This window comes from Myotis brandtii, unplaced genomic scaffold (genome assembly GCF_000412655.1).
Source record: "Myotis brandtii unplaced genomic scaffold, ASM41265v1 scaffold481, whole genome shotgun sequence".
NCBI lineage: Eukaryota > Metazoa > Chordata > Mammalia > Chiroptera > Vespertilionidae > Myotis > Myotis brandtii.
Window position 1 is genome coordinate 549,608 of NW_005368381.1, and position 14,763 is coordinate 564,370.

Genomic DNA, 14,763 nt, shown 5'->3' on the forward strand with positions numbered 1-14,763 from the left:
GTGAACAATATTATCAACCAAATTGACCTGGTTTACATTTATAGAACATTCCACCCAGTAATAGCAAAATACACATTCTTTTCAAGTGCACACGGGGTATTTACCAGGATAAATATTCTAGGCCACAAAACAAGTCTCAGTGAATTCAAAAGGATTCAAGTCATACAATATATGTATATTCTCTGAAAACATGGAATGAAATTACATATCAATAACAGAAAGTAGGCTAGTCCAATAGTAGTGGGTTATCAGAAAAACAAAAACAGAAAGTTCTCTGGAATATCCTCAATTACTTGAAAACTGAATAATCCACTTTTAGATAACACATGGGTCAAAAAATAAGTGAAAAGGGTAATTAGTTAATATTTTGAAATGAATGAAAATGAAAGCACAAATTTATGGCATTCTGCTAAAGCAGTAGTTAGCAGGTAATTTTTAAGCACTTAAAGAGCTATATTATTAAATCAGCAGAAAGGTCTCAAAACAATGAAGAAGAGCAAGTAAAACTTGAAGTATAAGAAGAAAAAATAATGAAGACCAAAGTGGAAATCAGTGAAATAGAAAAAAACAATAGAGAAGATGAACAAAACCTGATTCTTGTACACTAAGGTTCATTGCAGCATTATTCACAATAGTCAAAAGTTAGGAACAAGCCAAATGTCCATCAATAGATGAATAGTAGCCAGAAAAGTCAAATTCATCAAGGCAGAAAGTAGATTAAAGATTGGTTTCCAGGAGCCATGGGAAGGAGTGAATAAGTTATTGCTTAATGGGTACAGAATTTCTTTTGGGGTGATGAAAAGTTTTAGAAATAGACAGTGGTGATGGTTCCACAATATTGTGAGTGTACTTAATGCCATTGAATTTTACATGTAAAATGGTTAAAATAGCAAATTTTGTTATATATATTTACCACAGTTTTAAAAAATAATATACTATACCAAAACCCATTGAATTGTACAATTTATTTTTTTAATTTTAAATATATATATTTTTTATTTCAGAGAGGGAGATAGAAACATCAATGATGAGAGAGAATCATTGACTGGCTTCCTCCTGAACGCCCCACAGGAATCGAGCCTACAAACCCCAGCAAATGCTCTGACCAGGAAATGAACCGTGACTTCCTGGTTCATAGGTCGATATTCAACCACTGAGCCATGCCAGCTGGGCTGAATTGTACAATTTAAATGGTGGAGTTGTATGGTATGTGAATTAGATCTTAATAAAGCTGTTATTAAAAGTGCATACTGGCCTTGGCCCGGTGTGGCTGAATTGGTTAAGCGTCCTTCCATGCACAGAGGTTATAGGTTCAATTCTGGTCAGGGCACATGCCCAGGTTGTGGGTTCGATCCCCAGTAGGGGGCGTGCAGGAGGCAGCTGATCCACGTTTCTCTTTCCGTCTCCCATCCTCTCTCTAAAAGATCAATAAAAATATATTCTTTTAAAAGTGCATACTGTATGATTTCATTTATAGAAAACTCTAGAAAATGCAAACTATTATACGGTGACAGACAGCAACCCTAATTAGTTCACTTACCTCATTTTATTTTATCGCCTCCATTTTTCCTAACACTTTCTCAGTTCCCTGGTTGCCTCTTTATGTTAAATATTGATCCTGAGGAAAAACAGGGGCTTGGGGAGGAAGGGGTGAACTCACTTTGCCAAGGGGAAGGCGAGGCCGAGGGACCCTCAAACCAAGAAACTGGTCCTGGGGTCAGGATCTAAGTAATCCTCGATTACCGGGAGGTGTCCTTTAGGATCCTGTGACTTGCAGGCGGCGAGGATGGCCCCAGGACTCCACTTCCCAGGAGGCCTCCGATGACCAGACGGGACTTGGTCGCTAGGCTATCCGGATGTGGCGCTGAGTCTGCTGCCGGGTCGGGCAAGAGGCGCTGGGAGGCTCTGCTGGCAGTGGCGGTTGAACCGCGCAGGACAAGGAGCACTTTTTCCGGGTAATCTGAGAACCCCCAGGCGGTGCCCACCTCCGCTTTTTTTCTCGAATTTCCCTGTCCCTGGGTCCTTAGTATATGAGCCATTCATTGGATGAAAGGGATCTGAGGGTGGCATGGGCTGTATGTGTAACAGAGGAGGTGAGCCAGCTCTATTTGTGAATCCGATGTGGGGCACCCCTTAGTCCCAGGCTCAAGAGTCCAGATGAAGTCCCAGAACCCACCACCCTTGGAGAGAGGGATGTGATGGATGTGCCCAGCGGGCTTGTGGTGGCTACCGATGGGTTCCTGGGATTGTCTCTTGTTAAGTTGCCAGGCGCTGGTTAGTCCTCCTGGCTCCCGGTTGGGGAGTGTTCACAGGGCTTCCTTAGGCCCCAACCATCTGAAGTCTTCTGTGACTGCACCTAAACCAAAGAAATCAGTCTTCAATGTGAAAAAACTCCCCCGATTTATAAAATAACTAAGTTGCAGAAAGTAGTAAATAAAAATAGGGGTATTCTGATGAATTATTTTGGTCTCAGAGTGATTTCAAGTGGATTAGACTGAGACTTGCTGAAAGGGTGAGACTTGAAGAACAAGCTACAAACAGTAGTACTTTGAGCTGCATTCTTGTCTTCACTATTATTGGGTCTTCTAAATTGTGTGTCCAACATAGGAGAAAATTGACTGCTGTATAGACTGTACATGTGAAGAAGGATACTTTGTCAGATGAGACGGGAAGATTTAGAAGAAACTATAATTCCAAGGTTAGCAGTGAATTACTAACATGGAAGGTAGCCTTCTGGGGTGCTGGTGTCTGCCTCTCCTGGCCTCTCCCAATTTCCAATCCTAGAGGCATCCTAAAGATCTCTGAGCTATTCTGATGTCTACTTGACAGTGCTACTACAAGGTTAAAATAAGAGAAGATGGGTTCAAGTACTTTACACAATGATTATAGCAGGCTCTCAAATTTTAGTTTCTCTTTGCTGCTCCATAGCAACCCCCCCTCCCCCTCACACAGCCATGCATTACTGTGTACTGTTATTTGCCTTTTTATAAGTCCTGCCTTTATCCACAGGATGGTAAGCTTCTAGCATTCTTTTTCTTTATGTGTACCCTTTTTTGAGTCCCTTCTAGCAGTTCATTGCCCACAGCAGTATTTGGGAGTATGGATAGTGGTCATGATGGGGAGGGGACAGCATTGTGCTGGATCCTGGAACTGAAGTAAATAAGCTTTTCTCATATGGGTGATGAACAGAATATTTGCCTTTCTGCCTTTCTCTTCTAACTACTAGTCTTCTCTCAGAGTTCCCAACCCTTTAAAGAAGTTTTATTTTATTATTAATTAATTTATTTTTTAATCCTTACCCGAGGATATTTTTCCATTGATTTTTAGAGAGAGAGGAGAAGAGAGGAAAAGACAGATATATCAATGTGAGAGAAACACATTCACCAGGGCTGGGGCTGGGGAGGAACCTGTAACTGAGGTATGTGCCCTTGACTGGAATCGAACCTGAGACCCTTCGAACCTGTCCTCTAGGAGTCCGACGCTCTTTCCACTGGGAAAAACCGGCTAAGGCAGAGCTTGCACTCTTAACCACTTCTCTATATGTCTGATTCTGACTGGCTCACCTTTCATTACAGTAATAAGTGTTGCTGTTTTTCAGGAACAGAGGTTTCTTTGCTGAGTCTATAGCCACAGACCCAAAGTGAGAGCCTTGTTTCTTTTGTTTCAACTTTGGGAATCTTCTTTCTATACTTTTTAAGAAATTAGTTACCATTTATTGAGCACCTACTATATTTTAGCATGTTTGATACAATATATTCAGATCTTATGACAACAATGTAGCATAAATACCTATGTATATTAATGGTTTTTAATCTTTTTGGATTCACAGCCCTTTTCAAGAGTCTGATAACAGCTTTGGATTTTCTTTCCAGAAAATTTCACTTAGGTACATACATATACGATTGCACACAACTTCAGAGGAGGCTTTTAGGACCTACTGAAGCCTGTCCTCTAGGAGTCCATGGTAAGAACTTGCCCTATACCACCTTTCCCAGCTGATTTTTCTATGGTGTGAAGGGGACGGGCAGTGGGGGGAGGGGGAGGGAGGTCTCACTTCCTCTCTTTCTCCTCAGAGACAAATATTTAGGAACCTTAGGCTCCCTTAATTAACCAAGCATCTGGGAATATTCTTCATTTCTCTCTTATACATAGGACTCCAAAGGGAAGAATGCAGACGACCAAATGTGTGGTTATGGGAGATGGGGCTGTAGGTAAGACCTGCCTCCTCATCAGTTACACAACAAATGCCTTTCCTGAAGAGTATATCCCTACTGTCTTTGACAATTATAGTGCCCAGACACCTGTGGATGGCCAAATCATCAGCCTGTACCTTTGGGACACAGCTGGTCAAGAAGAATATGACCAACTGAGAACGCTCTCCTATCTCCAGACCAATATCTTTGTCTTTTGTTTTTCCATTGGCAACCCATCCTCTTATGCCAATGTGAGGCATAAATGACACATAGAGGTCTCCCTTCATTGCCCCAATGTAGCTGTTCTGCTAGTAGGCACCAAGAGGGACTTGTGGAGTGACCTTGAGATAGTGAAGAAGCTGAAGGAACAGAGCCTAGGGCCCATAATTCCTCAGCAAGGCATGTCCCTGGCTAAGTAGGTGAAGTATCTGGAATGTTCTGCCCTGATGCAGGATGGGGTACAGGAGGTATTTTCAGAAGCTGTCTGGGCTGTACTTTACCCTGCCACAAAGAACACCAAGAAGTGTGTCCTCTTATAGTTTTTGGAGTGGTACTTAGGGACTGCATCCAAGGAGAATAAGGGGGATTCTTTTGACATCATTTAACAATGCCAGCAGAGCCACTTATCTCTTTTCCTGGAAACCCTAGGCTCCAGGTTACTCAGCTTTTGAAGGAATGAGTCCGTACTTGGCTGCTCTGCAGTTTGGTCTCAACCGTTTGGAGGAAGTTTAATTATGTGTGTGTCCCATCAAAGTGGTAAGAAGAAACACCACCAACCACTGTTCTTTCCTGTGCTGGCCAGGCCACAACTAAGGAGAAATCAAGTATTGATAGAAGATAAAATATTATGTCAACTCTCTAGTCTTCCTGCTTTTCTTCTGGTTTTCCTTTTCACTCACTAGGTACTCAAATGTTGTTTTGTTTTTCCTCCATCATTACCACACCAACTGGGCTAAGTGGCTTTTTGAAAAATTTATATTTTTATTGATTTCAGAGATGAAGGGAGAGAGAGTGATAGAAACATCATTTATGAGAAACATTCTTGGCTGCCTCCTACACACCCCCTACTGGGGATCAAGCCTGCAACCCGGGCATATGCCCTGACTGGGAATCGAACCATGACCTCCTGGTTCATAGGTCGACACTCAACCACTGAGTTACACTCACTGGCCGGCTAAGTAGCTTTTAATTTAATAGTGCCTCCTGCTCTTCTTGCCTGGCAAGTTCCCAAATGTAAGCCTAGGTTTGGTTGGGGCAAACTTGTGTCCTTTAATAAATGGAGGTGTGAGCCACAAGACTGACAGAGTGGTTTTGTATTGGACTGATTTGATGATCCTAAGCATACACTGACATCTTGATTTTTATACTTAAAAGGAATTTGTATGAAGACTAACATACTAGTATCACTTTTACATTATTCATAATGGATGGTAATACACTTTTATGACTTTACTGGGTCTATTGTTTTCTAAAAATCAAAGCATTTCCTCACCACCATCCCCATTTTGAGTGGTTTTGAAATGCTTTTCAACATGCAAAGGATAGTATAATTGCTGTATTGAAAACTGTACCTGTATGTAACTGTATTTATTTTTCTACATCAGACAGTGTATGGAACTGTCTGCCCTGCTAACATTGATTCTCTAGTTCCTGCCCCCCACCCCCATTAATCTCCAGAATTTAGCTTCATTTTCTGGTTTTCACTGATGACAGAGCAGTTAGTTCACTGTAGGAGATTTTTCTCATTTATTACACTATATTTAGCAAACAATTATCAAGCTCCTACTGTGTTACAGGTACTGTACCAGGGGCTGGGGTCATAAAAATAAGACATATTGTTTAATGTCCTTTGCCTCTCCCAGTTATCTCAGGAAAAGATTCTTCCTCTGTTTACTATAAAAATTAACTAATACTGGCTGGTAATTGTACATAGTGCTGGTGTACTGTTAAATGCACTAGTAAGGAAGAGTAAAAACTTGTTTTGTTTTGGAAATAGCTTTATTGAGATAATTTACATATCATAAAATTCACCCATTTCAAGAGTACAATTTAATGATTTTTAGTCAATTTACTGAGTCCTGCAACTATCACTAAAGTCCAGTTTTAGAACATTTCCATCACCCCAAAGAGACCCCTCATGCAGTTAATCCCTGTTCTTACCCATCAGCTCTAGGCAACCATTTATCTACTTTGTCTTTTCTGAAGATTTCATATAAATGGAATCAAATAATATGTGGCCATTTGGAACTTGCTTCTTTCATTTGGCATAATGATTTCAAGGTTCATCCATTTTGTAGCACATATGGATACTTCATTTACTTTTATTGCTGAATAATATTACATTATATGATTTCCCTATTTTATCTACTCATGGTTGAGGGACATAGGATTGTTTCTACTTTTTGGCTATATGTGTACACCTGAAACTAATATGTTATGTCAATAACACCTCAATAAAAAATAATAAATACAAGAAGGATAAACCAGAAATCAATGTATATGGTTACTTATAGGGAGTAGATGGGAATGTGTTACAGAGCATAGGCATGGGAGCAAAACTTCTCTGGGAATAGCTTTTTATAAAGTTTTGACTTTGAACCACATAAAGGTTTACATACTTTAAAAACAAAATTATATAAAAGGGGTAATAAAATATCCTAAAGTTGAATACAAATAGCAACAACTCCACAGGGGGAAAATGATTCAAGTAATTTTAGTATATTTTCAGCAGGATGTATTCAAAGGATAGAAAACTGAAAAGAACCTACTAAAGTTTATTGGAGTGGTATGGCCTTGTAATTTTGAAATAGGTAAATATATTGGTGTTGGGAACCAGAATTTTCATTGTAAGAAAAGATATGAATATGAAATAGGGAAAAGTGAGGGAGAACCTTGTGGTATTAGATTTGGAGATATTAGTATAAGCTCATTTTTTTTTAGCTATGTCTCTAGAGAGGGCATACAAACAATGATACCCCAGTTTCTAAACCATTTCCCACTAAAAGGAACTAGGGCTCCTTGGAGAAATGGTTTATGGCAGGTCCTGGGCAGAGAATGTACAAAGTAAGCTTTGAACATCTTGTGCCAAAAAAAAAGAAGTGGGTTGTGTTGAAAGGGCACAGGAGCCAGAGTGAAGTGGTTCCCATTGGACACATTTGGGAGAGTTTGAGCATCAAAAAGGAAAATGATGGTGCTAGATTATAACACACTAAAGATGTGAGAAAGGTTATAAAAGGGGTTAGTTCTTCTTTACTGATAAAGTCCAGTTAATAAATATAGGAGGAAGTTAAGAATTAGAAAAGTCACCCTCTTGCACTCTCCCAATATAATTGATTCAGGCAAAGATCATCAATAGATGCTAAAACCCACTGGGTGAAAGGACTATGGGAAACAATATTTGCACAACCTCAAAGTATCATCCCATAGATTACTTACTGATTACAGAAGAAAAAATGTGCCTTTTTGATGGAAAGACCTTGGTGGTAACCATTTTTTTTTATGTGATCAAATTTAGCATCACCCATATTGGTGTCTTCAGGTAGCTGGCAAAATATTTAACCTGAATCAGACGAATTCAGAATATGGAATATTCTCAAGACAACTTGCTTGGATTCTTAAAAAAATGTAGTGTCATGCAACACAAAAAGGCTGGATTAAGAGACTAAAGGGAGATAACCAAGTGCAAAACAGAAACCTTGATTGAGTGGATCGTGGATCGAAATGTAAAATGTTCCACTTAGAGGGCAATTGGGGAAATTTAAATATGGACTGCATGTTAAATTATATTGGATTAATGGTGATTTTTTTTTGTTTCGTTAATCCTCACCCAAGGATATTTTTTCATTGATTTAAATTTTTTTAAAAATTTATTTTATTGATTTTTTTACAGAGAGGAAGGGAGAGGGATAGAGCGTCAGAAACATTGATGAGAAACATCTATCAGCCGCCTCCTGCACACTCCCTACTGGGTATGTGCCCGCAACCAAGGTACATGCCCTTGACCGGAATCGAACCTGGGACCCTTCAGTCCGCAGGCCGACGCTCTATCCACTGAGCCAAACCGGTTAGGGCTCATTGATTTTTTATAGAGTGGGAGGGGAAGAGACAGAAACATCTATGGCTTGGTTGCCTCCCTCGGCAACAGGCGAGGGAGGGGCACTGGGGATGAGCTGCAATCGAGGTACTACCCCTGACCAGAATCGAACATTGGACCCTTTGGTCTGTGGGCCCGTGCTCTATCCACTGAGCCAAACCAACGAGGCAATGGTAATTTTTAAAGATGTGATAATGCTGATGTGGTTATGTAAAAAAAAGTCTTTTACTTAGGCATGAAGAATCACGGTATCTGTAGCCCACTTTCAAATGGTTCAGAAAAAAACCTGGCAAAATATTAACAATTGTGAATCTAGGTGAAGGTTCGGCTGCTCATTTTACTCATGCTTTACTTTCACATTTTCCTAAATAAAATGGAGGGAAAAACCCATTTGTGTGGGGAAATGTCAAAAACAACCAACTTACAAAGGTACCTCTGGCACAGTGCAATTTACAGCTGATTTCTCTTTGGGACTGAACGATGAATTGGCGGACAGCACACAAATACCACCAGTTCACATCCTTGTTCCGTGTACTAACGTGTGACCTGACGTAGCCACGTGATCCAGGCCACTCCTTCCGATTGGTGGAAGATCCGGTGCAATGAGAATGCTCCTGCGCAGGTAAATGTAAGGGGCAGGACCGAACATTTTCTTTGGCCAATCGCTTTCTAGATATCCAGCCTCCTGATCGTGTATGGTCGAATCAAAAGCCGTTAGTAAAGTAGTAACACCAATTCTACTTTCTTGTAGGAAAACCGGTCCTTCCGGGTCATTCCCCCTTCTCCCCCCCCCCCTTCCCTTATTTCGTTTCCGGTAGGGGCGGGTAAGGTCAGGGAGCACCGTGAGTCACTTCTGGGCGACTGGTGTTCGTATATCCGGTACATGGGTCCAAGCAGGGATTTGCAGGTTCCCGCAGCCGCTGCGGGTGCCACGGCCGCCATCATGTCAGACACGGACAGAGATGAAGATTCCACTGGGGGCTGCCCATTTTCTTTAACTGGATTCCTTTTCGGCAACATCAATGGAGCCGGGCAGCTGGAGGGGGAAAGCGTCTTGGACGATGTGAGGGGATTGGCGCGGGCTTAGGTCTGGGAGTGGTGCGACTCAGGAGAGGAAGTGGAGAAGAGTAGAGGGTGCTTAGGACCCGAGAACAGAGGGCAATGTTAGCGTTGGAGGAGAGGGAACGACAAGCAGATAGCAGCCTAGTAGAGCGTGCAGTAACGTAGAGTGAGGGGCTCAGTTCTGGGCGAGGGTGGGGAGCAGAGAGAATGGTAGGCAAGCCCCCGTAAGTTCAGGGGTGCTGATGTGGGTGGCTTTGGAAATAACTTTCCTGACCAGGCAGCAGGAAAAATAGCAGCTTAGCTTCTAGTGAAGTTGCTTTCAAGCCGTTTCTATGAGAACCTTCTTGGGGATTCTTGAAATTGCCTGCTTTCTGACATGGCTGCACTGAAGTGGCTCTAGAGCTAGAGCTAGAGGGCTGAACAGAACCGGCAAGAGATCATGTGGTTCAGGACCCAGTTCTTAGGACATGAGTGTTCAAACTATCCGGGGCAGACCTTTTGTGGTCCCCGTGCACCTCTTGGGTAGTTTCCCCAGTGTTCCCTGACATCCATGAAATTGTTTCACGTGCCCAACTGAAACTCAGTTACTTGTATCTAGATTCATTTTATCTTGGAGGAAATATTGACCAATATTCCTCCTCCCCTTCAACACACACACGTTAGCAAAAAAAGTTCTTGCCTTGTTTTCTTTAATCCAACATGACCTTAGTTGCCTTAGCTTTTATTCATAGAACTACTGTTCCATTAATTTAGTTTTGGTGGTGGTTCTTTAAATTATCTTTGCTTATGTTACTTTAAAACATGGTGATGAAATTGGGCATATGTTAATAAAGGTCTGACCAGCGTGGAGTTTAGTGGAAGGAAGATGTACCTTACAGTCTTGAATGTGATGGATGCTCCTTTTAGCATGCAGCATAGTCATTTTTCTTGTGTATTTGTAGCTATGCAGACCAGGGAAATAAGCCTTGTGGTGTGGGAAGCTTGAGTTTAGTTGTTGTCTTCCCTCTGGTGCTGTCTTTTTCAGGAGTGTAAGAAGCACTTGGCAGGCTTGGGGGCTTTGGGTCTGGGCAGCCTGATTGCTGAACTCACAGCAAATGAAGAATTGACTGGGAATGATGGTGCTCTGGTAAATGATGAAGGTGAAGTGGGTCATGGGGAGCAAGGTGGGGGAGGAGGCTAGCTACTTACTCTACATGTACTTTTCCATGGGAATTACCTAAGGGAGTGAGAGTTGTTCTTTGTTGAGCTCTGTCCTCCTGCTTTTACTTACAGGATGGATCAGGAGCACAGAAGATGCTGTGGACTATTCAGACATCAGTGAGGTAGCAGAAGATGAAAGTCGAAGATACCAGCAGACAATGGGGAGCTTGCAGCCCCTTTGCCACTCAGGTGATTCTTTGGTGTCATCATCAGAGCATTCCAGTGCATTATCTTGCTGTGTAGTCCAGTTTGTTTCTATATGTGGTTTCTGTCATTGTTCTTGCCCTCTGTGCTTTCATTCTGCTTCTCTCCCTTTTTGAGCTCAGCTCTGGGGCAGAGTATGTCGCCATCCTCAGGCTTTTATTTCTCATACTGGTTAATCCCAAATTCTTGATGAATGTTAAGTAAGGATGATAATACTTCCCTGTTATCATCTGGTATTTCAGTTGCTAAAGCATTCATGGTACTGTTTTAGATGCTATTTAAACTCAGTCTTTGTCCTTAAGGAAGGATTAAGGCTACAAGGTCATATAAATGACCGCATGTATTTATTGGCTCAACTTCTGTTAATCACTAACTACCTGTATGCTTACACAATGCACTTAATGCTTACCACATGTGTAATGTGCTGCATTATAGAATCATGTCAGAGTTGGAAGGGGTCTTAGTGATTAATTATTCTTAACCTCATCATAGATTAGTAAAACTTGAATATTAGAGAACTTTAATAAAATGTGGAACTTTATTAAAAGTTCTACAGTTAGCTAGTGGCAGACCTGGACTAATTCAGCAACTCAGTTTATTAGACTTTGATTGAGCACCTGTCATGTGCTATAAACTGTGATGGACAGTATGGTACAAAGATAATAAAATCCATATTCTGATCTTGAGCTCAGTTCTGTGGTCTAGAATCTAGGTCATAGTTCATGCTTTCCTCAGCCCCACACTACCTCTTCCTCCTTGAAATTTTTACATGAAGTTGCTCGTTGTCCACCTCTTTGAATTAGATTTCAGGCTGCTGAGAAATGTAGATAAAACCTTGGTAAGTACTTGAATTTAGTTTCTTCAGGGCCAGTTAATGGATTTGAATGCTGCTTGTATAAAGAGAATTAACTGCACCACAGACAGAAGGAATAACCCAGAAAAATAAAAAATACAGGCCTTACCTTCAGGGATATTGTTATCATTTGGGGAAGGTGGGATAAATGAATGCAAAGCAAAATTATTCATCATAAGAAGACATAAATCAGTTACAAGCTCATGTTTTTGTATAGAGTGTTATATTTAGTCTTGAGGAGCTGCCAAAATAGCTATGTCATATAGCATAACTGTTATTTTTAAAAAAATATATTTTTATTGATTTCAGAGAGGGAGAGAGAAACATCAATGATGAGAGAGAATCATTGATGGGCTGCCTCCTGTATGCCCCACACTGGGGATCCAGCCCACAACCCAGACATATGCCCTGATTGGGAATTGAACTCGTGACCTGGTTCACAGGTTGACGCTCAACCACTGAGCCACACTGGCTAGGCCATAACTATTATTTTTGAGCATCCTGAGTTAGGCTAAGGGAAAGGTGGTAGCAGCTCTGATTTTCAGAGGATGTTGTACTTTTCAGGTAGATTTATTGTCTTGGCTAGGGATAGTAAGGAAGAGGGTAGGTGGGGGTTTCCTAGTTGGATTTTATGAGCTGACCTGGAAAGGATTATGCTGCATTAGGTAGAGTCTGAGTACTCTGACATGTTCTTTTCTAAGTTCCTTTGTCCTCTGAGGATGCCTTTATCTATGCTTGTAGCTTCCTCTTTCCCTGGCATTGGCCTCTTCACACAGCTTGATTTCCAAGGGTGTTTCTTTGGAATAATTGGAAGTGGGTGGAGGTCAGTAGAAAAGGCTTCACAGGTGAATTTTAAGTAAAAATTTTGAAAGACAAGGTTTAATGGAGCGGAAGCAGCAGGGCATATTGGTTTGGAAACATGGCTTGTCTAAAGGTTTGAAAATAGAAATCGTGTGTGGGGGAATTTGACCAGCAGATTTTCTTGAAAGGAATGGAAAACACTGCCAAATAGCAAGAACCAAGGATAGAGCAATTTGATGGCACCTTTTTGTATGTATTACTTGGGAATTGATGCCCTAAAGCAGTGGTTCTCAACCTTGGCTGCACATTAGAATCACCTGGGAATCTTTTTAAAATCCTGATTTCTGGGCCTCATCCTCTGGAAATTCTGTACAGAATTTCCAGCAAAGAAACAGAATTTCCGGAGGATGAGGCCCAGAAATCAGGATTTTAAAAAGATTCCCAGGTGATTCTAATGTGCAGCCAAGGTTGAGAACCACTGCCCTAAGTAAGAGGTAGGGTGGTATAATGAAAAGAAAATGGACTTTGGAGTCAGCATATCATAGGTTCAAATCCCAACTCCATATTTAGTTTGCCCCTGGGAAAGTTGCTTATTCTCTGAAGTTTGGACTTCTCATTTGTTTTTGTTTTCATCTAGCCAGGGCTGTATTTATTTATGTGTTTAAATTATAGTTGACATACAATATTATATTAGTTTCAGATGTACAACATAGTGTTTCAAAATTTATTTACTTAATGAAGTGTTCACCATCATAAGCCTATTAACCGTTTGTCATCATGGACTTCTCATTTGTAATAATCACTCAGTTTTTCTGTCTGCAATGAAGGTGATAATACCTACCCCATTAATAGGGCTTTTGGTGGGGAAATTTAAGTTCATTATTAGTGTGAAAGACTCTGCATAATACAGTGTAATGATAGATCTGTTAATGTTAGTCGCCTTCCTAAGTGAAAATGAAAAGTGATAGTTAATACTTTGGGGATTTGGTTAGAAAAAGGGTAAAGGGGCAGAGTTGCTTGGAGATTACTTGGAGATTGTTCTTGCAGGCTAGATTTATCAAGGACTAGAGTGACAGTATCAGAAAATGATAGGCAGGTTCAAGCTTGAGAGTTGCTGAAAAAGGATCAGTGGGCTTGGTGAGTGAGGAAATGTGTTCGAAAGAGTACAGGCTCTGTTGTTAAACCAGGCTTGAATTCTGACTTTGTCACTTAAAACCATATGATCCTAAGTTGCTTAACTTCTGTATCTCAGAATAATTCTACATTGTTGCATTATTGGGAGGATTATAGATAAAATGGCTACAAATACCTAGCACATTATGGGAGCTCAATAAATGGACATTGCTATAATGACTATTAATGATTGATTAGAAAAGGTGTGTTGGTAAGGGGTTGGTGTAGGAGACTAAAATTATAAGCTCAGGAAATGAGGATGGAGGTGGTATTGATAGTAACCAAAGGGATTTTAAAAGAGGTGAAGGATATTTCAGTGTGATATGAGATGCAGTTTGAATATCTGAGTGGGAAGGTTCTTTAGGCAGCAGAACATGTGTTGCAATTGTACAGGGGGTATGTCAGGGCAAGATGTAGATTTGGGTTAAATCTGGAAAAGGTGATTGTTGAGAAAAGGGAATGGAAAGTGTGTAGAGCAGGGGTGGGCAAACTTTTTGACTCGAGGGCCACAATGGGTTCTTAAACTGGACCGGAGGGCCGGAACAAAAGCATGGATGGAGTGTTTGTGTGAACTAATATAAATTCAAAGTAAACATCATTACATAAAAGGGTACGGTCTTTTTTTTTTTTTAGTTTTATTCATTTCAAACGGGCCGGATCCGGCCCGCGGGCCGTAGTTTGCCCACGGCTGGTGTAGAGGAATAAAAGTAGAGTGTTCAGGACCAAGTGTTGAGTGATGCCATTGAGAATAATAAACTGCAGAAGGTAGACAGAAAAAAAAATGTGTCAAAGACTTGGGAGGAGAGAAGAAAGTCCTGTCTTTAAGGAAACTGACAGAGAATGTTAAATTCAATTGTGAGATTGACTAGGGTGAAAATAAATAAAATAGGATTTGATCAGGAGCAGGAGCAAAGGTTTCAAGCAATTCTTTCGAGCTCCCTCACCAATAAGAGTTATACTTATACTAGGTGTACTGGTTAATAATGGCGGATTTTATAATCAAAGAAAACAAGATAATTTCAAGAGAAACATCAAAAGTGCTTTATTCAAAGTAATGTCCATCGCTAGCTACACATTTCCCCCATCTTTCAGGTAATTTGTGTATAGTCCCAATAGAACACATTTCTTGTTTTGAGGCAAACCATTCATAGACCCAATTTTCCACTTCTTCGTATGTTTTGAAG

At 40.8% G+C, this 14,763-nt stretch overlaps 1 protein-coding gene and 1 pseudogene across 1 annotated transcript in view; both read left to right on the top strand.

Annotated features, from left to right (window-relative positions):
* The first annotated feature begins 3,829 nt into the window (after positions 1-3,829).
* LOC102244361 lies at positions 3,830-5,167 on the top strand (annotated as a pseudogene).
* A 3,945-nt stretch (positions 5,168-9,112) lies between these two features.
* TAF1 (TAF1 RNA polymerase II, TATA box binding protein (TBP)-associated factor, 250kDa) overlaps positions 9,113-14,763 on the top strand; it is an 84,856-nt gene continuing 79,205 nt past the window's right edge. The window contains 3 exon segments of the mRNA XM_014547685.1: positions 9,113-9,349; positions 10,373-10,487; positions 10,621-10,737. Of these exon segments, the coding sequence (XP_014403171.1) occupies positions 9,170-9,349; positions 10,373-10,487; positions 10,621-10,737 (412 nt within the window). The 5' untranslated portion in view covers positions 9,113-9,169.